The sequence below is a fragment of the Sinocyclocheilus anshuiensis genome, unplaced genomic scaffold (genome assembly GCF_001515605.1).
Source record: "Sinocyclocheilus anshuiensis isolate Anshui unplaced genomic scaffold, SAMN03320099.WGS_v1.1 scaffold469, whole genome shotgun sequence".
Classification (NCBI taxonomy): domain Eukaryota; kingdom Metazoa; phylum Chordata; class Actinopteri; order Cypriniformes; family Cyprinidae; genus Sinocyclocheilus; species Sinocyclocheilus anshuiensis.
This window is the reverse complement of record NW_015537995.1, coordinates 1,013,195-1,041,170: the sequence shown is the minus strand read 5'-3', so window position 1 is coordinate 1,041,170 and position 27,976 is coordinate 1,013,195. Positions and strand designations below refer to the sequence as shown.

At 35.3% G+C, this 27,976-nt stretch overlaps 1 protein-coding gene across 1 annotated transcript; it reads left to right on the top strand.

Moving 5' to 3' along the window:
• Positions 1-376: 376 nt before the first annotated feature.
• herc3 (HECT and RLD domain containing E3 ubiquitin protein ligase 3) lies at positions 377-26,832 on the top strand. The gene is given in 24 exon segments (XM_016470206.1): positions 377-479; positions 1,660-1,982; positions 3,552-3,711; positions 5,325-5,401; positions 5,490-5,711; positions 5,831-5,922; positions 6,217-6,347; positions 7,782-7,936; positions 9,053-9,126; positions 9,591-9,721; positions 11,696-11,843; positions 13,559-13,748; positions 13,859-14,022; positions 14,204-14,317; positions 14,514-14,537; positions 14,624-14,713; positions 15,314-15,484; positions 15,601-15,744; positions 18,937-19,103; positions 21,509-21,572; positions 23,191-23,273; positions 24,541-24,724; positions 24,816-24,918; positions 26,308-26,832. Coding segments are annotated over 23 exon segments (3,123 nt in total). The 5' UTR covers positions 377-479; positions 1,660-1,756; the 3' UTR covers positions 26,517-26,832.
• The last annotated feature ends 1,144 nt before the right edge of the window (positions 26,833-27,976 follow it).

Here is a 27,976-nt window from a genome sequence, read left to right as displayed (position 1 = left end):
TGCCAACTAATTTTTTATTGGATTTTGTTTTCCATCTCCGCTACAATGGACTCCAGGCCTGAAACAACATAAAATTCCACATATTTTAACCATACTTATGCACTAGAGTTTAAACATACACAGAATGTTATATTATAGTTTTAATACTATATTTTCATTTGGAAATCTTGACTTTTTACATCCGACATGGTGCTTTGCTATTTCGTGTACAATTACTAATGCCAAAACTTTAAATCAAATCAGTCTCCAACACTGCATTTGTTAATAAACTATATGAATTAACTGATGTGCACATCAGGACCACATGTGTCGCCCTCTAGTGACTCAAACACTATTAGAGAGCTGGTTGACAGAAGTCACGTGATCAGTGACGCCCTAATCTGAGTCGTAACTTCCTTGTTTTTGTCGGAACCATTAAACTGAAACCATTACGGTAATATACGGTCAAAATAAACAGGAGACGAAATGCATATTACCAGGTAACATTAATCTGCTTTAAATCATCTCCCTAAATATCTGTTTATTTTTGACTTGTGTTAGACAGGGCACAGCATTTGCGTGATGACAGTTTAGTGAGCGTCAGTGCGCAGTTAACTTATGTGTCAGTTTGTCCTGATATTATCCTGAATATTAGTATTGAGGTACTGTATGCACAGTCCGATGAGATGTTTGAGTATTATTATCTGGAGTATAGGAACTACATCATGATTTGGCTTATTAAAGACATGAAATGTGTCAGGCTTGTTCTTACAGGCCGAACTCAGATTGAACCCACATTTGAAAGATTTCCGCTGTTTCTAAACCTAGCGTGCAGCCTATCTAGACATTTCTGACCATCATATTAGGCACTTTTGATTAGAAGGTTCGGAAAACGCCCCTGACGTTCATAAAATCGATTTGAATGTCGAACTTTCAGTAACTTACGCGCCAATAACACGCACAAAGTCGAATATTCTGAACGCACACGTCTCCAATAATTTGTTATTTCGAAACGCGCCTATATGATGTCCCAACAATTAGGTTCGAACGTTCTGAATTTGTTCATGATGCTCAAAAATATGATTCGAACGTTCAGAACACGCCTATGATTCTCCAGACATTAGATTCGAATTTTCGGAACACTCCTATGATTCTATAGAAAATGTATTCGAGCGTTCAGCAGTACCCATTTATAAATATCAAAATGTTTCCGTTCAAAATTAGATTCTAATGTTCAGAACATAATTATTCTTTATAATTGTAATATTCATGATGTTGCATGGATATATATTGCTAACAAAATTGTAAATATATTCAAATATTTTGTCCGCCCTAGTATGATAACTGAGTACACAAACCTGTCCCCTGCCTAGACGTATACGCCCACTTTCATTAGTACATGTTTTAGAGAGTGAATCCAATGAATTGTGATGATTCAGTAGGTGTTGGAGTTAGACAGATGGATTAGTAAATCTGTGTTTTTTTTTATTTAACCACACCGGGTGGTTTATGATCTGCATTCTTGTCTCAAGGGCCCGGCCGTCCACACTAGCTGTCATTTACACACACACTGCCCAATATGGAAAGAGGAATGGGGTGTGACCTCTTCCCTTCCCCTCTACTGATTTCTCACCTATTTGCTTTCCAGCGTCTCATGCCAGACTTTGCGTTCTGTTCCAGATCCGTCATGTACAGGCGGAGACGGCAAGGCGGTACATCCTAGGAGCTCTCCCTGATTCCGGACCCTTCCATCTCTCTCCCTCTTTATGTGTGAATCATGATGCTGTGCTGGGGAAGCAGTGCCTCAGGTCAGCTGGGCATCGGGGCGTCGGAGGCGTTTGTCTTTGAGCCAAGGAGCTGTTGCATGTTCGACGGGAGGGGTCTTAAAGAAGTTGCATGCGGCAGCCAACACTCGCTCTTCCTGTTGCATGATGGGAGCGTTTACGCCTGTGGCTCCAACAGCTGCGGTCAGCTGGGCCATGACAAGGGAGGATGGAGGCCAGGTAACTGACATAAACTGATGCTCATATCTCTCCAAAAAGCCTGTGATGTCCCAACAAATAGATTTAGGATTGTGTAGCTGATGCTAAATATTAGATTTGAATATTCACACCACACCTATTATTCCATTATTTTCAAATGATTGGAACCCATTTATAATGATTTAAAACTCGATTCTAATGTTTATAATGTGCCTTTGCCATAAATTCAGTTTGAACTTACTATACAACGTGGAAAATAAAGTTTGATGTTACAACTGCATGTAAGCACAATATACAGTCAAGCCAAAAAATATTCAGACACCAGATATAATTTTTTATATTTTTTACTAGTGTGTGCAGGACACTATAGTTCATTTATGTAAGTGAGGATAGCAAAATAAAGTAAACTGTGACATATTATACCCAAAAATTCTTCATACAGTGGACTACCAGTAAAACTGATAAACATTAAATTATTCAGACACTTTGACCTGACCATGTTTTGCTGAAATGTTTTTTCTTTAATTGCTAATGCAACCTTTTTACACCACAGACTGAACAAAATTAAGCATTGCTTGGTGATTGGTTGAACTAAATTGGTATTATCTAATTGTGTACTTAAATTTAACAGCTGACAGCTATTCAACCTAATTCATTACATACCTTTCTATCAAAGTTATCTGACATTATCAAGATGAATTTGTTCTGACACAGTTTAACTCTGAGTTCTTGGCATATTTTATTACCATTTTCTAAACTATAGTGAATAAACTGTGATAATGTGAGAAATGTTGAAGGTGTCTGAATAAATTTTGGTTTGACTGTATATTTGCACATCTAAAATCAAAATATGATTTGGCATTTTTCTCAGAAATGAGGTAGCAAACCAATCATTTGCCCTGGATATAGTCCTATAAAACATTGCTTTTTTTTGATCATGCTATTATTATAGCACAGTATTAAACTGCATTTACAGTCAATGATGACAGCAGATCTGGTTTTATCCAGCATGCACTGGGACTCACCAGTCCAGGGCTGCTAATCCGGTTTATAAGAAAACAATTCCAAGCAGCAGACGGACTCTGACATGTCTGTGCTAATAAGATAGCACCATTTGTGCGATAGAAGGCCCTGTTATGTGAGTTGGTACGAGCCGGGATGTGTAAATAAAGCCAAGAAACTAGTTTATACATTAGGGAAAAAAAGCATTACTGCTTGGTTAAATCTATTCTATGTCCAGCGTAGAAACCAGATACTGATTCAAGAAACTGTATATGAGTCATATATGAATGATGCATATTGTGTTGGTTTCTAAAAAGTTTGCATTGTGGAAATGCATTCTGGTGTGGTTTTGTTCTTTATTTTTTTATAAATAGCTGTATTGGCTATTATTTACTATGTTAAGCATGAAATTCGTAACAGATGTTGAGCAGTTATTCTCTTGTTTACCCCCCATCAGGATTGCGGATTATATAGATTCAGATTTTTTTTTTTAGGTGCTACAGTGAAAAGCTCTTGAATGATGTCTATCAAGCATCCATTCTGGAGAGTGATATTGCAATCTAATTGCTGTTTGTGTGTGTCTCATAGAGCTGGTAGGAGCTCTGGATGCTCAGAAGATCGCCGGCGTGTCGTGTGGGCAGGCTCACTCTCTGGCGGTGAACGAGCAGGGGCAGGTGTTTGCCTGGGGGGCCGGAGAAGGAGGGCAGCTCGGTCTGGGTATGGCTGAAGAGGCAGTCCGTGTACCCAGGTGAAATGTTACACACTTTATGCAAGATTTTGTGAATCAATAAGAACATTTTATAAACTTTATAAAGCAGAGTTTAAGGAATAGTTCACCAAAACACTTTATATATGGTGATCTGCAAACTCATAATTCAGAGTTTCCTGTTTTGTTTTCTATCAGCTGTGCATGAGAACAGTCAAGTTTCAAGCATGTGATGCATTGCTTCCTGTTATTACATTTATACTTTCCTTTTTTGTGGTGTAAATGCTTTTTCAGATGCTGCTTCCTTTGCATGGCATTGTAACGTCTGCTCTAGATAGGGGAATCTAATGAGGATTTAATTGCCTCGTGCTCGTGAGGGGGTCCCTGCATGGGGCCTTTCACATCGCAGGAGGCTCCCGAACGCAAGTGATTTGGACTTAATGATAGTTATAATGTGCTATTACTGAAAGCTCTTCTGTTCTGTTGTGGCTCTAGTACTGCTGAATAACCCACAACAGATAAAACCACATTTCCTGACACGCAGCCCTTCATTTGAATTCATTTGAACATCACTTGTCATCTTGTTATTTTAATGATTTCATGAGCGCATTGTGGTCAGAGTGAGTTAATGATTAAGAGTTATTTATTTGGTTTCGTGGTGTGATGAGATCAAGGCCACTGGCATTTGATTGCGAGATTCTTGGTCAGCCAGTAAATTAAGAATTTTGTTATTAAATATTTTGGATACTTTGATTATGCTTTCAGCTACCAATAATAATGCCGTACTCTCAGGTTCATTTAACATAAAGTAGTCACCATATGTAACTTTTTACAACATTACATTACAACGATGCATCCACCTGCTTGGACCTTTGACCCTTTTACATAATACTAAATGACTTTCCTATTTATTATTATATAACAAATTTTATAATTATTTTATATTTATTTTATTTTATTTATTAAAAAAAATAGGAATGAGTATGTTTTTGTTTTCAAGAATTTTTCAGATTTTTTCCCTTAATTCATCCATTAATCAATGCATCCATTAATTCAGTAATGCATCAAAAATAAATTAATTAATTAAATCCATTCCACAAAATTGCAGGTTACCCCCCACAATCAGTTCAGAAACTATGAAAAATTAATAAGTGGTTATGCAACAAGGAATATATAATGTACTTCTGGGATATTCATATTTATTTATAAAATACCTTCTGCAGTGGATTTTGCACAGATGTGTAGCTCCCTCAAAATACATAATTTTGATTATTATATAAAAATATATATTATTATTTTATAATTCTTTTATATTTTATCATTTCTAAAATCTGTTTAGAAGTAAAAAATTTTTCCCCCTTTGAATTTCACTGAAGTGAGTTTTTAAATTAAGAATTAAACTAAGAATTTGATAATTAATTAATCAAAATGTTAAATCCATTCCTCTAAATTTCACAGATTTCCTCCCACAATTGATTGAAAAAACTGCCCAAAAAAAAAAAAATCACATTCCATGTGGACTTAGTCATCACTGTAATATGAATATGTATAAATGTATGTATTTTTTATTATTTATCAGGTGATTTACCAGGTGCACTTGTTAGGAGATGTCGTCCAGAACTTGCTTTCTTAATTAAGTGTATTTATTTTTTTAGGTTGATTAAAAAGTTGTGCGAGCATCGAATCTCACAAGTGATGTGTGGCAACCAACACTGCATAGCACTTTCAAAAGGTAAGTGTAGACTTATCAATAGTTTTGTTTTCTGCTGTACTTCTGCTGTGCCAGTAAATGAGGTTTCCCGCTGTCCTCCTCGTCTCAGATGGTCAGCTGTTTGTATGGGGTGAGAACTCCAGCGGTCAGCTGGGTTTAGGGAAGGGAGAGCCCAGCACTCTGTCTCCTCAAACGCTCAAATCTCTGTGTGGGATCCCACTGGCTCAGATCAGCGCTGGAGGAGACCACAGCTTCGCCCTGTCGCTGTCTGGAGCCGTATTCGGCTGGGGGAAGAACAGCGCGGGGCAGCTGGGCCTTAATGACGAGCAAGGTAAAACGCACACGCTGACCTAGAGGTTAACCAAAAGGTTGCTGGTTTGAATTCTGCAATGGACTTGAAACAGTACTTGTATACATGAATAGGCATAATTTTTGTCTATGATCTCATAGACCGGGCTTTTCCCTGTCACATCAAGTTCCTGCGCTCACAGAAGGTGGTGTACATCAGCTGTGGAGAGGAGCACACCGCTGCCTTGACAAAGGTATTGATCATACAGCCAAAGTATAGCAGTGTGCTGAAAAACACATACTCGTTCGAAAACAGTGTTGCCATTTAGCAATATTTTACATATGTATCCAAATGTTTTGAGTCTAATTGCTGTAGTTATTTGAACATCCATTAGTTTAATCGTTAGTCTTTTTTTAGTTACTGTCTGAAAATTTTTTGATAAGAATTCTAGAACTATAGTAGGTTAATATGGAAAGTTGTTCAGTTGTATTTGTCATGTTCAATCCTGAGCATTGAAGCATTGCTGTTTGTGCTGTGTTTGCTTCAGGAAGGGGGTCTGTTCACATTTGGAAATGGTTCAAGAGGACAGCTGGGCCACGATTCCACCAGAAACGAGCCTCTTCCACGCAGAGTTATGGAGCTCATGGGCACTGAGGTGTCTCAGATCGCTTGTGGGCGGTAAGTATATGCACTAGACAAGATGCACATTTCTGTGTCCATCTGTTTTAGATTGGTGAATGTGCTGATTTCCTTTTAGTGTTAGCTTTAATTTTGTGTCATTTCCAAAGCATACTAACACTGTATGGATAATGCACATATTTTGTTTAGTATTTTTGAGTAACCTTTGTGTATTAATACAGTTTTAATACAATTTATTATTAATACAATATGAATTTTATTTAGCAAAGAAGCATTAAATTGATCAAAAGTGACAGTAACATCATTTATAATGTTAAAAAATGCTGTTCTTTTCAAATGAAATTTCTATTTAGCAGAGAATCCTGAAAAACATGTAATGGTTTACACAGCACATGTGTTTTTAACACTGATAATAAGATTTCTTGAGCATCAAATCAGCATATTAGAATGTTTTCTGAAGGATCATGTGACACTGAAGACTGGAGTAATAATGCTGAAATTATATTTTAAAATATATTCAAATAGAAAACAATTTTCAATCATACTATTTCGCAATATTATTGTTTTCACTGTATTTTTGGTCAAATAATTGCAGCCTTGTTGAGCATAAGATCTTTCAAAAACATTAAAATATCTTTTACTCTTCCTAAACTTTTTAACAGTAGTGTAAATTATTAAAAAAAAAAACTGTTTAAAAATAAATTAATGTGATCCTGATCTCTGGAAATCAGCATCCACTGAAATCATGTCGTTCCAAACCCGTAAGACCTTCGTTTATCTAAATAGACAACGGTTTTATTCAGAGGTGTATTTAACTGATTTATTTAGAAATACATCACCTGAATGTATTCTAGAATTTTTGCGTATACCTTGCGTCATATATTCTGAGATAGCCATTAAAATAGCTGGCATGGCCTTAAAAAGTGAATAAATAATAAACCTTAATTTATCTTGAGAGCACAAGTGAAGATATTTTTGGTGAAATCTGTTGAACGATATCCTTACTACCTTTCTGGGCCTTGAAAATGGCAGTTCCATTGCTGTCTATGCAGGGCCAGAAAGCTCCCGGATTTCATCAAATATACCTTTATTAATTTATTTATCTTTATTTTAATATCTAAATATATTTTTGGGTGAACTATCCCTTTAACCATTAGTATACAGTAGATAATTATTGAAATTAATCAAACTATTTTATGCAGCCATGTGTTTTGCTGTGTGAACAGAAATATGATGTAAACATAAAATATGTTTTAATTAAACTGACTAATAGTCACTCAGCACACTCTTTTATCCAAAGTGATTTACATTGCACTAAGTACAGGGCCATTTATTGCCGAATAGTAACTATACTCCTCCATAAACAACATGCAGTAGTTCATATGGTTAATAAATAGCTCATTTTGTGCATGCAGTCATCAGATAAGTATGAGAAGGGATATTTGACAGCATACCTCTGTGTGTACGTCACAGGCACCACACCCTGGCATTCGTGCCCTCCACTGGTCTGGTTTACGCTTTCGGCTGCAACACTCAGGGCCAGCTGGGTACAGGCCTCAGAGGAAATGCTAAGAGCCCACTTCCTGTCAGAAACATCCAGCCCCTGTGCATTGGAAATACACACACAAGTATGTTCACATGTTCGAATGGATTAAATAAATAATCAAAATCAATTATAACAAGCCAAATGTTAATTTACTGATTTGCACCATTATTTAATGCCTTATCTCATTTTGCGCTTGACAAGGCTGTGATAGTTGCTCATTTGTGCCGCTCTTAGTAGATTGTGTTGGTCATTATGGAAATGATCCGGCTGCGTCTGTGTTCTTTTATTTGTGCGTTGTCAGTAGATCGGCCACAGAACTTTTATAGAATTGCTGTCTCATGCTGATGTGCCCGGTTTAGTAAATCTGCCCCAAATATGTATTTAACATTCATATTAGAGCTTTAATGTGAATTCCTTTTGAAGAAATAAATATTATTAAAAGAATAAAACAGTTCAGACGTCAGCTGTTGCACAAAAATAATTATCAGTCGCACTTTCTGTATTTTGAATAGAGGTAAATTTGAGCACACTCATATGTATTTTAGTATATGGCTATAATGAATGAAAAACCTCCATACAGTTTCACTGGAGTTGAGTGTTTTGTTTCGCGGTACCATGCTTTAATGGTTTTCCATCTGAAGCAGATATAGAGGGTCTGCTATTTTGAGGGAGTAAATAATTAGTCCTCTAACTGGAGTGATAGGGATTGTTGTAGAGACCGTGTGTCCATGCAGGGATGGTCAGATATAAATAGACAGCATTGAAGAGGATCTGTAGTTTGGATTGTGATTCATCTGATGGCTGGATCTTTCAGAGGCCTGTGTGTGTGTGTGTGTGTGTGTGTGTGTGTGTGTGTGTGTGTGTGTGTGTGTGTTGTTTTGATGACCGCACAGAAGGTTGAATGCACAATTTGGTATGTGTGGATGTGTAAAAATAGTAATAATTTGAAAATGAGTCTCTTTAGTTCTTCTTCAGATTGTTTTTATAAGGTCAACTGTCCTGTATGCAGAAATTATTGAACGCTTTTAGCATAAAGTAGGTATGCATTTTGCAGAAAAGTGCCTGGTATCCATTCTAGAATTGTTGATAAGTTTGAACTCATTAATAACACACATAGATAACTAAAACTCATTCTTCATGTGCTTTGTTATTATATAACTACTGTATAAAAGGAACCACTTATGTTCTTTGTCTACAGAAGGCGAGTGCTACACCATCCGTAAAATAAACAGTGGAGGCGATCACAATTTCCTGTTGTTGTCTACTAAGGAGGTAACCATGCTGATTTTCACTGGAGTGTCATTAGAGCTGTGAAACAACTCCGCTGATGCTGTACTGATTGTTTGGATATGTTTCCTTTACAAGCATATTCAATAAATTAGTGCAATATATTTTCACAGAATATAAAGTATAGCGAGTCAGTACCTGCTCATACTACTAGCTTCTGTGTGATTTTAATATTTACATTTAGGCAGTTTTACATTTGCTCTTGTGAAAATAAAAAAGTGGCAGCTAGGAGGTCAGTACTTGCTCTTATCCACATGGTGGCGCCGTTACATCAATATAATGGGCTTACAGGACATGACAAAAAACACTGCTGTTGCTCTCACTGATGTGATATGTTTTATTTCTTCTTAATTAGACCAGTTAATGCTAAAACCATTAAAATCGGCTTGTTGTTTTTATACTTGGAGTATATTGTGACCTGAAGTGTTTGTCTGTGTGTTTGAGAACAGGGTTCATCTTGTCCCGAGGATTTCCGCATTATGAATACCACCAAAAGCATCGCTCTGATTAATTCTGAGAGTCTGGACAGCTGGAGGATGAAGCTCCATGACAACAGCGATTCAAGCATCACCAAGTGAGTGTGTGACGTTATCCGGTTTGATTACAGTTATGACAGAGGCCTCGCTGAAATCTTCCACTTGGCAACCATTTATTACTTCAAAGATCATAAATGAAAGTATTTAACTTTCATAGAATGACATACACTATCATTCAGTCTGTTTTTGACAAAAGTGCCCACCAAGGCTGCATTTATTTGATAAAGTATATAGTAAAAACAGTAATATTTGGGAAATATTATGACAAATGAATTTGAATATATTTTAAATTGTAATATATTCCTGTGGTCAAAGCTGAATTTTCAGCATTATTACTCCAGTCTTCAGTGTCACATGATCCTTAGGAAATCATTATATTTACATTACATTTGTAACATTTAATGACATTTAGTCATTTAGCAGACGCTTTTATCCAAAGCGACTTACAAATGAGGACAATGGAAGCAATTCAAAGTCAACAAAAGAGCAATGATATGCAAGTGCTATAACAAATCTCAGTTAGCCTAATGCAGTACACGTAGCAAGGGTTTTTCTTTTTAATTATATAATAAATAAAAAGAAAACAGATAGAATAGAAAAAGAATAGAGAAGCTAGTGTTAGTTTTTTTTTAAGAAAACAAGCAGTTAGTAAATGAATAGTGCAAGCTTTTTTTTATTTTTAATTTAAAATTTTCTTTAAAATTAATTTTTTTAAATCATTCTAATAGGATGATTTGCTGCTCAAGAAACATATTATTTTATTATTATCAGTGTTAAAAACAGTTGTGTTGCTTCATAGCAGTAATGATTATTTGATGAATTGAAAGTAAAAAAGCATTTATATGAAATAGTAATCTTTTGTAACACTATAAGTGTCACTTGATCAATTTTATGCATCCTTGCGAAAAATAAAATCAGATGAAGTTATCAAATTGCAAAAAAATTAAAATGATTATTTTTTTAAATAAATCAGTTGTGATGTATCTGTCGAAGCACATTGTATAAAATATTTGTTATTATTTTGATGCTGAATAATTATGTCCCCACTGGATGCAACAAATGCCTTGTTTATAATGGGTTTTATTGTTTTTGTCTCGTCGCTCCGGCCGAGACACGGTATCACAGTAGGGTAAGGGGCGTAACATTTCCATCACACGCTTGAGGTATTCGGCCAATCACAACGCACTGGATAGCTGGCCAATCACAGCACACCTTGCTTTTCAGACCGATGAGCTTTGTAAAAATCGACATGTTTCAGAAAGGCGGGGCATAGAGGAGGAACAATAATGTACAGTATGTGGAAAAGAATGTGTTTTTTTTAACCTTAAACCGCATAAACACATTTCATTACACCAAATACACAAAATAATGTTCTTTTTAGCAACATCATATGACCCCTTTAAAATGATTCAAATCGAATCAAATCTGCAATTGGATTTAGCTGAAGCAGTCTAATCGATAGAATCAAATGGAATCTAAATGATTTGAATGGGATTGGATTGAATGTAAAGGTTAAACACATCTTGCCATCTCATTGAAACTGGACTCGTATTAATAACACGTCTTGGTGTGTGACCGGCCGTTTATTATAGATATAGTCATCTTACCCTGACATGCTTAAAATACACTGGCTCTGCTTCATGTGCTCATGCGTGTGGGGTTCACTGCTCTGTAGTGCAGGGATCAGCATCAGGCTTAAACACCTGCGGCTCTGTATTTAAACCCAGCGTGTGATCCTGCTTTCATCCCTTCAGAGCAACAGACACCGATAAAGAGCAATGGAGAGGAAAGACCTTAAATCTCCTCACCTCAGATCCATCTATTTGTTCATCTGTTCCTTAACTAGTTCCCATGCACTTGCTTGGAGATACTAAATCTCACTGTTATGTTTTCAAACAGTTTAACTAATATAGTAACTTATTCAGCAAACACAAACCATTTCTAAAATCTTCAATTAGTAAATTAGATTAGTACAATATCAGATTTCATACTGTGTAGCTTTACGGCTTATTTCCAAGCATTTGGATACTAATTTCCACCTGCTGTTTTCACAGTGATGACGGGCATTTCAAAACCAACCCCAAAGTCCCAGGCATCGATTTCAATGCTGTTAGGCTGCTTTTTGAGACGCTGATGAAACCAACCTTCGCAAGACTTTTGGATCAGGTGTGTGCGTTTGAAATCTTGGCTTCATCTCATCATTTATTTAGGTCTTTAAAGCACTGCATACTTGGAAGGCAGTAACTCTGCTGCAGACTTTATCAGGTTTCTAAAACATTCAAAGCCTTGTTTGTGTGTGTTACTGGGTGAAAGTTGGTATACTTGTTGGTATAACTCTAATTATAGGAATCATAGCTCCTTTTTATACACTACCGTTCAAAAGTTTGCAGTCTGTAGGATTTATTTCAGTGTTTCTCTAATGCTCACTAAAGGTTGCATTATCTTTGAGCAAAAATTCTGTAAAACAGTAATTACAAATTAAAGTAACTTTTCTTTAATTGAATATGTTTTTAAAATGTAATTTATTTCTGTGATGCAAAGCTAAATTTTCAGCATCATTACTCCAGTCTTCAGTGTCCCATGATCCTTCAGAAATCACTCTAAAATACTGATTTGATGGTCAAAAAATTCTGATTATTAAGAATGTAGAAAACGGCTTAATATTTTTGTGGGGTTTTTTTCAAGATTCTTTGACAAATAGAAAAATAAAATAAAAACAGCATTTATTTGAAATATAATTTTTTGTAACACCTCTTTACTGTCACTTTTGATCAATTTAATGTATTCTTGCAGAATAAAATCATCTGTTTCTTTAAAGAAATCTGAATTTATTGATTAGTTATTTTATTCTTGATTTGATTTGATGAGAAAACTTGTTTTTTATCAGTTAATAGTGATTAGTTGTTCTTCCGTAGCCATGCATGCATTATTTCAGCAGAAAACAAATTTTATATATATATATATATTTATGTATATACTGTATGTGTGTGTGTGTGTGTGTGTGTGTAGAGCTCAGATGCAAAAGCCTCTAAGTACCGTGTGTGTGTGTGTGAGAAGAGCTCAGATGCAAAAGCCTCTAAGTACCATTTGAAATTTTCTTCTAAAATGAGCATTTTTATCAGGTTCCTATGTGTATGGTTCAGTCATTTCACTTTAATGGCAATGAATAGATTATTTTCATTGCCGTTAAAGTGAAATAACTGAACATAAACATAGGAGCCTGAGAAAAATGCTCATTTTAGAAAAAATTTAAACGGCACTTAGAGGCTTTTGCATCTCAACTTCTTTTAAGTAGACAATTTGTTTAAGCAATAATGCACAAAAGGATGTGCTTTTTTATAAATATAGTTATGCCATGTCTAAAATGCCCTCTATTCATGACTATATTCATAATATAGCAAAGCCTTTCATACCTTATTGCTTAAATAAGAATACATAAAGAGTAAGACATTCTAATAAAAACCCTGAGAGAGGACTCGTATCAAACATCACCACTTATCAAACTGCAGTTGGGTTATTTTGATTAGGTTACAAAATAACGAAAAAATACAGCTAACTAACGCAATAAAACACAATAAAAACATGATAACAATAAAAAACATGATAATACACACACACACACACACATATACATATATATATATATATATATATATTTCTTTTTTTTAAATAGAAGAGATAATTTGTGCTACCATATATTTTAAAGCACACTCTATAAAATATATTTGTTATTATTTTGATGCTGATTTCAAATTATCTTCCTCCTAGTGATGGCATACTCCATACTGTCCTCAGGAAAAAAAAATCTTGCTGACCTTTCTGATATTAGTCTGTTTAAGTGTATTTTTAATAATAAACAGCTCATAAATGTGTTCTTCTAGGCCACGAAGAGCTTTGAGAGTCTCCTGATCCCCCAGCTGACCTGCTCTCCTCCTGACGTGGAAGCCATGCGGATCTACCTGATCCTGTCTGAATGTCCCGCTCTCCAGGACTCCAAAAACTACATCTCTCTCACCATCCCTCTAGCCATGGCCATCCTCAGACTGGACGCCAACCCCAGCAAAGTCCTCGGTATGCACATATTCCACTGCCTAGCAACACCATTAGTTGCTTAGTTACAAAGTTGATCAGAGTTCAAGATCAAAAGGGCTTTTGAAATGAATCTTATTCTCGTTTCTCAGATAACTGGTGGTCTCTAATGGATTGCGAGGTTTTTTCCAGACTAGTGGAGATGTACAAAAGCATTGTTGTGTTTCTGTTGACTGGCGGGAAGGCGCTCCTGATGCCTGTGTTTCTGGAGAGCTACACCAGTGCCGCCCTTAGACTGCTGGAGAAGCTACACAAGGTATGGCGAAAATCCCCAAAACAGTTTAATAAGTAAATGATGAACTAATTAATAAGCTGAATATTCCCCAGCATCAGAGCTGAATTGCTGTTTTTCTTCTGTTTTTGCAGACAAGCTTGTGTAATTTAGTTTGCGTTGTTAAATGACTAAACCAAGTGTTGATCCAAATATTTTGGTGCAGGTCAATCTGAAAGCCCATCGTGTGGAATACAACCACTTCTACATCCCTGACATCGCCACCCTGGTGGACATACAGGAAGACTACCTCAAATGGTTTCTGCGCAAAGCTGATATTGTGCGTATATCACTGCACATACGTAGATTTTCATGTCACTTTTCCTTTTGTAGATGGACTGCAAAAGCTATATGTTAATGTGAACATGAGCTAGACCCCATTGTGCATACAAAATGTCATAGTTACACAAAAAGCCTCAAATTTTGATCATAGCAAGCTGAAAAATAACATAATTCCTTGTTTTGTCTTGTCGTAGAAAATGCGATACCCTCCAGTGCAGGTATGTTGGTTAAATAGCTCTTTGTAAATGTATTTTTTTGACAGTTGTGATGGTCTCAGCTTGATAATCTGAATCTTATTTCCCAGGGTTCTGTCACGTTATGTGCCTATCCGTTCATATTGAACGCACAAGCCAAGACAACCGTGCTGCAAACAGATGCTGAGCTGCAAATGCAGGTAAAAAAATATATTTTTAAGAATTATTACATTTTAAAGTAACTGTTCTCTGTTTGAATATATTTTATATTTATATGTATTATATTTTAATTGATTCCTGTGATACAAAGCTGAATTTTCAGCATCATTACTCCAGCCTTCAGTGTCACATGATCCTTCAGAAATCGTTCTGATATGCAGATTTGCTGCTCTGAAACATTGCTTATTATCAATCTTGAAGACAGTTATGCTGCTTAATGTTTTTGAGGAAATTGCAATACATTTCTGTTAGGATTCTCTGATTAATAGAAAGTAAAAAAAACAGCATTTATTTGAAATAGAATTTTTGTGAGAGTCTGTACTATTCAGTTTGATAAATTGAATGCATCCTTACTGAATAAGAATATTAATTTCTTTTTTAGAAAATATCTTAATAGGAAGTTAAGGAGTACATATTGCATTAGTCCATGGTACAGCCTTGGCAAAATCATGATTTGCTGTTGGTTTCAGAGTGGATACAGAGAAAATGCTCTTCCTGCTGTGAAATTGCTATGATTTATGATTCTTGACTCTTGTTATTCAGCCTCTTTGACTAGTTTTGCCTGCTTGATTCCTGTTCAGATGGCAGTAAGCGGCGCTAACTTGCACAACGTCTTCATGCTGTTGACTATGGAACCTTTGCTGGCAAGAAACCCTTTCCTGGTGCTTCACGTAAGAAGGAACCACTTAGTCAGCGATGCTCTCCGGGAGCTCACAGTCTACAATGACGTAGACTTGAAGAAGCCGCTTAAGGTTTGCCTTTATCATCCCAACGCCAGACTGTTGTCTGGTCCATATTGTAGCATATTTTGGCCAAGACTGCCCACTTAGACATAAGTTGACAAACAGAGATTTACTGATCATTGCAGGTCATCTTTGATGGAGAGGAAGCTGTGGATGCTGGAGGAGTCACTAAGGAGTTCTTCCTGCTCCTGCTTAAAGAGCTGATTGATCCGATCTATGGCATGTTCACCCAATATTCAGAGTCCAATCTGCTGTGGTTCTCTGATAAAGTGAGTTCAGCTTAGTTATCACAAAATTCAACATAATACTAAGATAATGAAAAAGATTTATAGTAAACGTGATAAGGATATAATTTGAATGCAAAACAATATTTAATTGCATATGCACTGTACTCCAGTCTTAATGTTAGTTGCAATGTTTGATAGGAAGAGCCTGAAGGATGAATTGCATTTGTCCTTCATAGCTGTTGTTCACAGGTAACAATACAGTGATGCAGTGATGACGGTGATTTTGTAGGCCAGCCAGGCTGGTTCCCTCTACAAAAACCCAATAGGATTTTTCCATTGGATTATTGCAGAAAATAAGCTCTGTGACCAACAAAAGTTTATGATTCTTACAAGTGTTTTTCATCATGATAATCTTTACAAATGAACACAACTCTTATGAATTTTGAAGCCTAAGTACAAGTAAAAAAATCTAAATGTACAAACCACACCATGGTCACATGATTTCAACATAACCACCATTAAACATCCATCAGCTTTTTCAGTCTTTAATTAAAAACATTTTCCCTGAAAGTTTGAGTTGGAATCATTTGTAGGATCGCCATTATAAACACAAATAAGTCAGTGAAAGCAACTAGTGAGTAGATGAGTTTACCTGTTCAGTGTAATAAGGACCGTTTAATGTCCCCGACAATCTTTATAGACTAGGGCCCTATGAAATTTTTTTCCGCTTTAATTTTTCTGGATTCTGTTTTTCCATTTTTTTTTTCTAGACTCTGTTTTAATGGTTAAATTAAATTGTATTCATCAAAAAGCATGTCTAATTAATTGAAATCATGAAGCTTACAATATTAAACAGCAATTTCTTAAAAGTTTAGCAAAAATTAAATTTTTAAGGCCGTATGAAATATGTTTTATTTTTACCAAATTCTGTTTACTATTAATTTTCTGGATTACATTTTAATGGTTTAAATATGAATAATCAAAAGCATCTCTAACAGCTGACGACTTTGCCACGTTCTTCATTAATAAAATTTTTGCTGGATGAAGGACCATCACCTTCAACTCAGCCTTGCCAAGACATAACTGCTTGTGGTTCCATCAAATCCATCACCATCCAGGTATGCACATCAACCATAACTCCTTTAAAAACAGCAGAAACCTTGGAGTTATGATTGATGACTTTCTCAGACCACATTGCTTAAACAAAAAAAAAAACTAACACTAGCTTTTCTAATCTTTTTGTATTCTATTTGTTTTTTTAATTTATTATACAGTTCACTAACACTCTAACACTAGCTTGCTCTATTATTTTTCTATTCTATCTGTTTTCTTTTTATTTATTATGTAATTTAAAAAAAAAACCTTGCTATGTGTACTGCGTTAAGCTAACTGAGACTTGTTGTAGCACTTGCATATCATTGCTCTTTTGTTGATTTTGATTGCTTCCATTGTCCTCATTTGTAAGTCACTTTGGATAAAAGCGTCTGCTAAATGACTAAATGACTAAATGTAAATGTAAATCTCTAATTAATTGATTTTATTACAAATAATATTATTATTTTATTTCTCTCTTTTTTTCCAGAAATGGTGTGTTGTGTATTTCCATTTTTCTGCTAAATAAATTCTGGTAAATATTCCTTTGAAAATAATGTTTTAATAATAATTTTATTAGTAGTAGTAGTACTATTATTACATTAAGTACTGTTTCTGTCACTGTTTCTTCAAGTTAAACCAAACTTTTATTTTGACGGGTTGCTGTGAAGACCTTTTAGGTTTCTGTTTGTATATGATATGATGATAGTTTTACTCAAAAGAAACCGTAAAATGCTCATGAAGTGACTCTCAGAGCAATTCTAGAGATCATGTTCATGTGTTCATATTGTTACGACCCTTTAAGATGGTCTAGGGGTAAAAGGAGTAACATTAAATTTGTGGCAAATCTGTAGACTTGATGGAGGCAGCAAGAGACAATGCAGGGACACAAACTGCCAACGAAGTGATTTATTATACAAGGTGAAAAGAATCCATATAACTACAAAATATAAATCATTTAAAGAGACAACCCATATGTACAAATATTTACAACTCAGGAAAAAGGGAAACAAAAACAAACAAACAAATCAACCCAAGAGAAATGGGATGCTAGTGACGCCAAAAGAAAGAAAGAAACATAAAACCACTTCTAACCGTCAAGTTGCTTAATGATGACTGACAGCGTCATGAGCCAATCAGCAGTCAAGGAAGGCGGCCTAAGAGATCGATAGGGAAAGGGGAGAGAGAGAGAGAGAGAGAGAGAGAGAAAAACACAGGCACTCCCACAAGGACATATATGGACGTAACAATATACTCATATATATTGAGAAGGCAGAGGCAGAAAACACCTGAAACCAGAGGCGGCAGAGGTTGAAACCACGCGTGTGCACCATTCATTCACACAGAGACACACAGAACAAGCAGGATACATATTTAAATTGTATTTTTGCGGCTTAATATTCACAGACTCTAGTCCATATCACATTTTGATTTAAGTGTACTAACCTACTTTTGATGTATCCATCCAAAATTTGGCAAATTCTGTGACATTCTGCGTTATACAGTAAATTTTATTTTTATTTTTTGATTTGATTTTTAAATCATAGGGCCCTATTTAAAGACCTATTTAGCCACTTGTTAACAACTTTTTCAAGACAAGTAACGCTTTAAAAAAATCACTAGAGGGGATATTACTGATGTGTTTGATGTCTTAGAATACAAAAACGTGAAAATATCTTGAGCTTGTACACCACAGGCCTTATTTCAACCAAAAGCCCATTCAAAAAAACATTGAATACTTGGCAATGGAACCAGTGCTAAAATGCTAAGTTGTTTCAGAGTTTTGCCAAGCAAAAATATATCATCCCTGCAGCACTCTATAGAGCCACGTGAATGAGAACATCAACAGATAATCTTATCGGACTGCTGATATTGAAATATCTGGACCAGCTCAGCTGTTTTCATGCAAACATGATGATCCTGCTGAATTTCTGTATGGCACGATGACTTCCAGAACACCTCAGCTGTGTACAAAACAAGACTGCATGTGATTTAATGAGTTTTATTTACTTTTTGCTGGAGAGATCTATTTGTAGACAAGCATTTTTTAATAATTAAAGGGTTGTAATGGAAAGATGGCTGTTAGATAAAGGAATCTTGGTGACATCAGTATGTAAAAGTGCCTGTTTGTTTACATTGCAGTGTTTTGTGGAGCACAATTGGTTCCACCTGATTGGGATCATCTGTGGTTTGGCCATCTATAACTCCACTGTAGTGGACTTGCACTTTCCTCTGGTGCTCTACAAGAAGCTTCTGAACATTTTGCCCACACTGGATGACCTGAAAGAGCTTTCGCCTACAGAGGGAAGGTATGCAGCATGATGCTTTTCTTGACTTTGCATTGTTCATCCAAAAGAGTTGTTCAAAATGACATAAAAGTAGGCCATACAGACCAGAATTTAAACCAGAATTTACCAAAACACAAATCTTTTTGCTCTCCATATGAGATGGTAGATCATTTAAAATAGGATCCAGAGGTGCTGGATCCAGATTGTTCAAATTAAGCCCTATCTTTATCTAAACTTGTACCACTTAGCCCTTGTAGGCAACATTTTGTTGTTTTTCCACCAAAAGCCATCACGCGCTAATCAAATCAGCTCGGCCTCCCACAGATGCGCTGCAGACCACTGTATCACAGCCCTCGTTAGACCAAATCAATGGACTTCCTGTCACCCCCGAGGCTTTACTGAGAAATCGGTCCTAAACGGACTGCACAGACCAATGAAGAGGAACTGTTTTGTCTAATTATTCGCCCTACGCTCAGTGTCCTTTGCCACTGCGTTACATAAACAGGTTGTTTTTTATATAACATTAATTAAAAGCCACCCAAAAAGCTTTTTGTGAGTCACCATCAGACCACTAATTGTTTGCAGAAGCAGACAAGCCAGCCCAGAGTTGATGGCTGGTTCAAGTCTGTAATCGTGTTTACGGTTTGCGGCTTCAAGGCTGTTCCCCACGCAGTTTTTGAGTCATGTCATCTTATGAAAGCAGCCATCAGCAGACCTTGACCTGGCAATTATAACTTTAAGACCAGCATCAGCAAATATTGCACAGCCACCCATGGTAGATGATTTAATTGTGTGCTAATGCGTTTAAAAGGATCAAGGGTTAATTGGTTTCCACTCAGTTAGATGTGTCTGACACATTGTTGGATTCATTCATGGACCATTTTAATCTGACCAACAGCTCAGGAACAAATACAAAGATTTACAGCAACATCAAATTGAAAAGGATACTCAGCTTCTACTTTATTTGACTTTAAGATAAACAACCTATGCCAAGTACACAAATACAGACTAGGGTTGTTATAATTTTCGAATTTTGAACTTAGTTTTTATGTCTATTATTTATATATGTATGTGTTTATTTTTTTTAGTCCTTTTAATTTATTTATATATATATACTAGTGCTGTCAAACGATTAATCGCAATTAATCGCATTCAAAATAAAAGTTTTTGTTTACATAATATATGTGTGTGTACTGTGCATATTTATTATGTATATATAAATACACGTACATGCATGTATATATTTAAGAAAAATATGTTGTTTATATATTAAATATATTTATAAATAATATAAATTATATGAATATACATATATGCATGTAAATACATGTAAATATTATATATTTATTTATTTTTTCTTGATGGCTGTTACTTTTAGATTTTCTGTGTTTAATAGTTTTCATTGTTTTATTTAGTTTATTTTTTAATTTGAATATTTTGAAATTTTATTTAATTAGGTTTTTGTGATTTATGTTTTAGAATTAGGGATAGCCATAAAAATAAAACAGTTATATCAGTTTTTTCAAACTTTGACAATATTAGCTCGTAAATTACGCATAATTACTCATTTACGCACCAATGCAACAATACATATGTTGCAAACAGCAATATTTACGCAACGTATATTTGCTAACAATATATTCTATTTTAGAATTAAAATATATTACTAAAATTTGTATTTAGTCATAAAATATTATTTTATCATATAAAATAGAACTGATTTGTGGCTAATAGGACTATTCAAATCAGTGTTGTTATTGTTAACTCTTTTTTTAATTGTTGTTGCATTTTAATTTTTAATGCAGGTGGGTTGTAAAATTTATAACCTTTACAACACATTCTAAATTAAAAACTGTAAAATTTGTATTAATAAAACTGTATTTTATTTTATTTTTTTCACTTTTGATGCTTTTTATTTTTATTTCACTATGTTTTTTAGTCAACTTTTTTTTCTTTTTTTTTACCATGGTACCATGGCAGAAACGAACCTGAGTATGCAAGAAGGCATTGAAGTTGCTTTTACATGTTTCTTCTTTTAAATGTAAACTGAATATATTCGTGCAGCTAGCTTATAAACATGTCCTGGTTCTTGTTTTGAGAGCTCAGTTGAATCTTTCTTCTGAATGACCGCTTATGTAAAAATCCCTGCAAACATCATGATTTATATGTGGTTTATAGAGTCATAGGCAGGAAACATTATTTGTTAAAAGTAGGTGATGATGTGTGGCCCCTGTCCTGCTCGGGTAAGTCAGGGATTTGCTTTTATATCCTGCAGCTGGTGAGCTCTTAGCTGTGATTACAGGAGAAAAAAAGACAATTAAATGCCTGTCGATGAGACATCAGTGAGAAGAACACTTTCCAAAACTGTAGGGCTGCTTCAAATTTTCACAAACTGTTTGTCATTATATGTGTTCACCTGTCTGCAGGAGTCTTCAGCAGCTGCTGGAGTATGAGGGTGATGTGGAGGAGACCTTCTGTCTGAACTTTGCAGTAAGTTGCTAGACACTAAACTAAATACGACCCCTCAAATTAGGCCACGTCAAGTCAAGAGCGTTTGTCTGATTAGAGGAATATCACTGATAATTCATATTATGAAGAAAGTCACTGCTTTAGTAAATAAATTCAACTGAACCTGTCCTTGATATCACACACATGCTGCCAAGACGGTTATTTGATGTGTGCGCTTTTAATCTGGAAGATGAAGAGCGTTTGCTCATTGGCCATATGTCCCGTCAGCGTTTCCTGTTGGATGATGGAATGACATTCAACAGATGTTTTTTGGTTTATGATGTACAATTAGGGAAGGGCGATAAAAATAAAACAACTATATCTCAGTATTTTCCAAGTTTTGGCAATATTAGCTCTGAACTGGCGAATGAATTTGTTATTTTTATTATAATTTTATATTAAAATAAAAATGTATGTTTAATATTAAATTAATATATACATAACTATAGATATTTAATCATAATGTAACAATATAACAACACATGATAGTAAACAGTAATATTTACACAACATGTAAATTTAATCAAATATATTATTTTTAGTAATAACATTTTATTTCATAATATAAACTAGAACTGATTTGTAGCTAATAGGACTTTCCAAATCAGTGTTTTATTGTTAACTAAAACTAAAACTGTGAAAAATCATTTTTGGTAATTGAAGAAAAAAGTAATTAATGAAATTAATAAAATATTACATGTACAAATTGCATTAAAAAAATAGAAATAAATGAAAATTTGACATGTTGCCTTGGTAAATTACTGAAATAAGTTTACATTGAAGTACTAAAATTAATTGAAATAAAAATAAATTAAAGCTAAATCAAAACAGAATGACCAAAACTTACACTAACATTTAAATGAAAACTGATAATGTAAAAAAAGCCAATTCAAAATATATATAAATAATATAATAGAATGTAAAAATACTAAAATAATACTGTTCCAAATATATCTCAAATTTGACAAATGAACATATTAAAATGTATCCATCCAAAACTGTTTTTGTGAAACTTAAATTCAAATTCAAAATAACACTCTTAATATTACTGTGATATTCACAATGTTGCTTTATTTAAAGAGGTAGTTAACACAAAAATTAAAATGTAATTATTTTCCAAACCTGTGTGAATTTCTTTCTTCTGCTGAACACAAAAGAAGATATTTTTAAAGATGTAGGTAACCAAACAGTAGCTGGTAGCCACTGGTATTTTTTCCTTACTATGGAAGTCATTGGCTACCAGTAGCTGTTTGGTTACCAACATCCTTCCAAATATCTTCTTTTGCTTTTAACTGAAGAAAGAAATTCCTGCAGGTTTTGAACAGCGTGCAGGGAGAATAAATGATGTCAGAATTAGAACTATGTCAGAACTATCCTTTAATAGCATCAACAACATTTTTGCATATATACTGTATATATTCAGTATATCACCCAACCCTGTTTGAAATGTGAATCTGCACTTTTTAATATGTTTATCAGATATTTGTGCACAAATGTGGAATAGCGATTCTTTCCCTGTGGAATGTGTCGTCGACGTACTTACTGGGATGAAGGGAAAATTGTGTTCCTGAATGACAAAATTTAACAACTGTGACCACAGATTACGAGAGAGTATTACGGGATAACGGAGGTTAAAGAGCTGGTACAGGGCGGGAAGACCATCGCTGTGGACAAGACAAACAGGTGTGTGTGTCTCTTTAAGTAAAGGTCTGAAAGAGGTCATGTTGTTCCTGCCTGTGCTCCATATTTCAGTGTCTGTGAGAGCGAGTGTGTGTGTTGTCAGTGGGGACAAAATTGCAAGGTTTCGGAAGCTGCAGGAACAGATGGGACAGCGCACAAATCCAAACAATCCAAAACACAAATCCAGACAAAAAATGATGTATGAAGAATTGTTGCTGCATTCAAGGTTACATTTCAGGAAAAACATTAAGTGGAGATTGTATGGAAAGGAAAATGTTTTAAGAAAATGGTATTTGTTTGAAATATGCATGTGTGTTTTATTTGTGTGTCATGTTATTGTCGTTATTGTGTGTGTGTGTGTCCTGCTGTCTGAAAGTAAGATTAGGCAGAGGGCCAGTCATCTTGAGCTCAGATCAAGGCCCGTTCACACACACACACACACACACACACACACACACACACACACACACACAAACAAATCACGTTCTTCAGCAGACCTGATGCTGATATATGACCTCCTGAAGAGATTATAGCCCAGCTCAGATTATTAGTCTTAATTCACTCGGTCTGATGCACTCGTGTATGTAAATATGTGCACTGGATTACACTCATCTGATATGCTGTATTGATCCTAAAGGGGAGATTTTAGTTCAACATTCCCTTTCAGTGGCATGTACAGTAAAATCATTGATAATATTAACTAATAATAGGTAAACTCTTCTGGGCAACTAACACAATGTTCTAACCAGATACGACAAGAATGGTAAAGAGCATGTCCTGTTCTAGATACAACAAAATCAATAGAAATGAAGCCTATTTTTAGGCCCACAAAATCAGTTTAAGACAATTCAGCAATGCATTCAAATTTAGATTTGATCTTTTTTTTTTTTTATATATATATATATATATAATATCTCATTTCTTTCTGTGATTACATTAGATTCTTACTATTTGTGCAGTATTTTTAACTGCTTTTTTATTAATATAATGGGAATTATTATTATATAACATTCATTATCTTTATCAAATGACTATAATACCATGATTTAGAAAAAAAACTATAATCTGCATAAAGGCATTACAACAGTTACTACCATATATATATAATTATTTTGCATTAATGTAATGAGTGGGCTTTTTGTTTGCATTACAGTAATAAGAATTATTAATAATAATAATAAAATTTGATTGTCATGAGAAGTCACAGATGCCTAGATGCATACAGTATGTATAGCACTTGAATGTGTCTTTTTTTGTGTTCGTCTCTCAGGAAGGAGTTTGTTCAGGCGTATTTACAGTATGTGTTCAGTGATGCCGTACAGGAGCAGTATTCGGCCTTCTCCAGCGGTTTCCTGAAGGTCTGTGGCGGGGAGATTCTCTCTCTCTTCCAGCCCTCTGAGCTCATGGCCATGGTGGTGGGCAACAACAACTACAACTGGGAGGAGATGGAGAAGGTGGGACATGTTTCATACAGCTGTGCTTCACTATCTTAACAAGACACAATGTTAATGCCTTGTGTTGCATCTCTTCTTCTTTTTCTCCCAGAATGCCTCCTACAAGGGCGAGTTCTCTGCATCACACCCAACAGTTAAGATGTTTTGGGAGGTGTTTCATGAGTTTCCCTTGGAGAAAAAGAAACAGTTTTTATGTAAGTGAGAGTCAACATTGTAACGATTGGTACTATTGTATATATTATATAAAACTCTGAATATAAAGCTAGTGTAAAGACCTGTTCAAACCAAAAGTGCAATGAAAATGCAAAGCAAAACACATAACATATTTATTCATTTATTTTGCGGAATGAAAATGAACTATATATTGTGCACCTCTGGTCTGCCATCCTCCATATACTGCAGAGGAGAGTATGAAGAAATCCAAACACTGCTTAAAGTTTGCAAACAACCATAAAACAACTTACCTGCAGGTTTGGATGGATCCAATAGTAGCAGCTGTGCAGAAGAGTTTGCTATGGCTCTTCTAAAAAAGATTTTTCTAAATTTGGTTTTGGCTGTAAAAAATATTTTTTGATGCATTAGCATCAGCTGTTGCTCTTGACTATAAAACAGAGGCTTGGGACATGTGACCCCAGAGCTTAATTTATTGGTCAGTAAGGTTTTGTCCAATGTTGTTTTAATATTATTTATATTCTGTTACAGTTTTATTAATATTTTGAATTTTATCTATGTATTTTCAGTTTTCATTTGAATTCTAGTTACTTTTTAAAAAATTTTATGTTTGTCATTTGTATTAGTTTTTTTATATAACTATTTAGATTTAATTTTAGTTGTTTAGTTTTTATTAATTTCCAGTAATTTTAGTGCTTCAGCTTAAATGTATTTCAGTTCGTTGCCATGGCAACATTTCTCACTTTTTTTAATATATTTATATATATAAAATATGTATTTCATTTTATTATTTATCGTTTTTGCTTCAGTTAACAATAATAATCTTGGTTTTGTCACCATATGAAGAAAAATAAGTATTTGTAGAAGTATTTGTAAAATATAATGTTATCAAAAAATAAAATGGCTATGATATAAAATTATAAATACATAACTTAATGTGCTGTCACGTTTACCATTGCTCATTGTAAAAATCTAGTCATTTTAAAAGGAATTCACACAATCGGGAATTTCACATAAGGGAGAAACATTCCCCCACGCAGATTTTGCACCAACACCAAGTTTTTCACAGAATGCTGCTTGCTTTGATATGCTGCAGGGTTGCCAGGTCTGCAAAACAAAACCAGCCCAACTGTTTAAAACTAGCCCAATCACGTTTTTCCCTGGGGGTCGGTGGTCGCCTCAGTCGAAATCGAGTTCTGGAGGGTGGGGATCGCTTTAACCTGCCGACTAAAAAACAATCTGGTAACAGTGTAAAAGTAGCCCAGTTCTGATTTGGCAACACTGATATGCTGTGACTTCTGTGTAAGTGGTGCTTTGCGCATAAATACACCATTGGACTATGGACCTTTTTTGTGCTAATGCAACTTTGCCTTTACAACGCAGACCAAATAAGTGCTTTTGCCTTCCCGCAGTGTTTTTGACAGGCAGTGACCGCATCCCCATCCACGGCATGGCCAGTCTACGCATTGTCATCCAATCCACTGCTGCGGAAGAGCACTACCTTCCTGTGGCCCACACCTGCTATAACATGCTGGACATGCCCTGCTACCAGACCAAAGAGACTCTGCGGCACCGGCTCACGCAAGCCGTGGAGCAGTACGAGGGTTTCAGTCTGGTCTGAGCGGGATCTGCAGAGGTTGCTTTCTGTATGCTGACACTGCACTTTAAACCTGTGGAGAACTGGAAATGAACGCTGCTCTCACATTTATTTTACCACAGACGAGCACATCCTGAGTCTTGTATGAGTAAATCTATTATTTTCTTAATCTTACAGACAGACTCTGACTTGCTTGTTTGGTTGAATCTTGAGATGTGCACCGTTTTTTTGTTTGTTTGCTTTTTGGTTATACATTTTTTTTATATTTTTTAAATGACACAAATAAATTATAAGATTAGGATTGAGTTGTTGGCAAAATAAATTAATTTGACGTTCTTTATATATTTTGTAAATTTAATTATTTTTGAATCAGATTTGAAAACCGATAGGTTGCTCTTGTCTAGACCACGTTATTTTGCTAGGGGTGTCCAGACCTGTTCCTGAAGGGCCACTGTCCTGCAGTGTTTAGCTCCAACCCTAATTGAACACACCTGAACCAGCTAATCAAGATCTTTGGATCGACTAGAAGCTTCCAGGCAAGTGTGTTGGAACTGGTTGGAATGAAACTCAACTCTTCTCCAAGAGCAAGCTTGTACACTGCAGTTATTTTGCCAGTTTGAATTTCTGGAAGGAAGTAAACAAATTTTAAACAAATGTACTCAATATTAAAGCATATGAAACACCCACTAAATGCTCATTATTGACCATAGATGAGTGGTTAATCCCATTCAGAAAGAGCCATCGCAACCCTACAAATTGGGGGCTCGTCCGGGATAAAGAGGTAACAGCCCAATCAGCGCAGTACACCGAACAGACCGTTTCAGGCCCAATACATTTGGGATGTCTAATCCTGATCCTGGAGGGCCAATGTCCTGCAAAGTTTAGCTCCAACTTATCCCAACACACCTTCCTGGAAGATTCATGTAATCCTGAATACCTTGATTACATTTGGTTCAGGTGTGTTTAATTAGTGTTGGTGCTAAACTCTGCAGGACAGTGGCCCTCCAGGAATAGGATTGGACACTCCTGCAACACATTAAAGGGTTTAACTCGACAAATAATCTCTTTGTTTCCAAGCTTCACCAGTTCAGTCCATGCTCATATAGGACATTATGCACTTTCGCACCTCCTGAATCCATTCCACTGGTTTTCCTTTTGTGTACAGTAGCAAGCCATTAGCATAAAAATGTCTCTTATTAATGATTGGCATGCATGAGCATGCCATGTCCAGGGTGAGCGCCGAAGCTGCTTTTTAAAAAATATTTAAATTAACTATGTGGTAAAAGATCTGATATTGCTCTTAAAGTGACATTGGTTGAGATTTCATTGAGGAACAAATTCAGCAATAACTACTGGTTGATGTACGTGTACTATTTACGGGATTTTAATTGTGTTTTAATCCAACAAATGTGAATATTCTAACAGCTGTGTTCTTCTTCCGGTCAATCCATTGCTGCTTTCAATTTAATCCCTCCTGTTGTTTC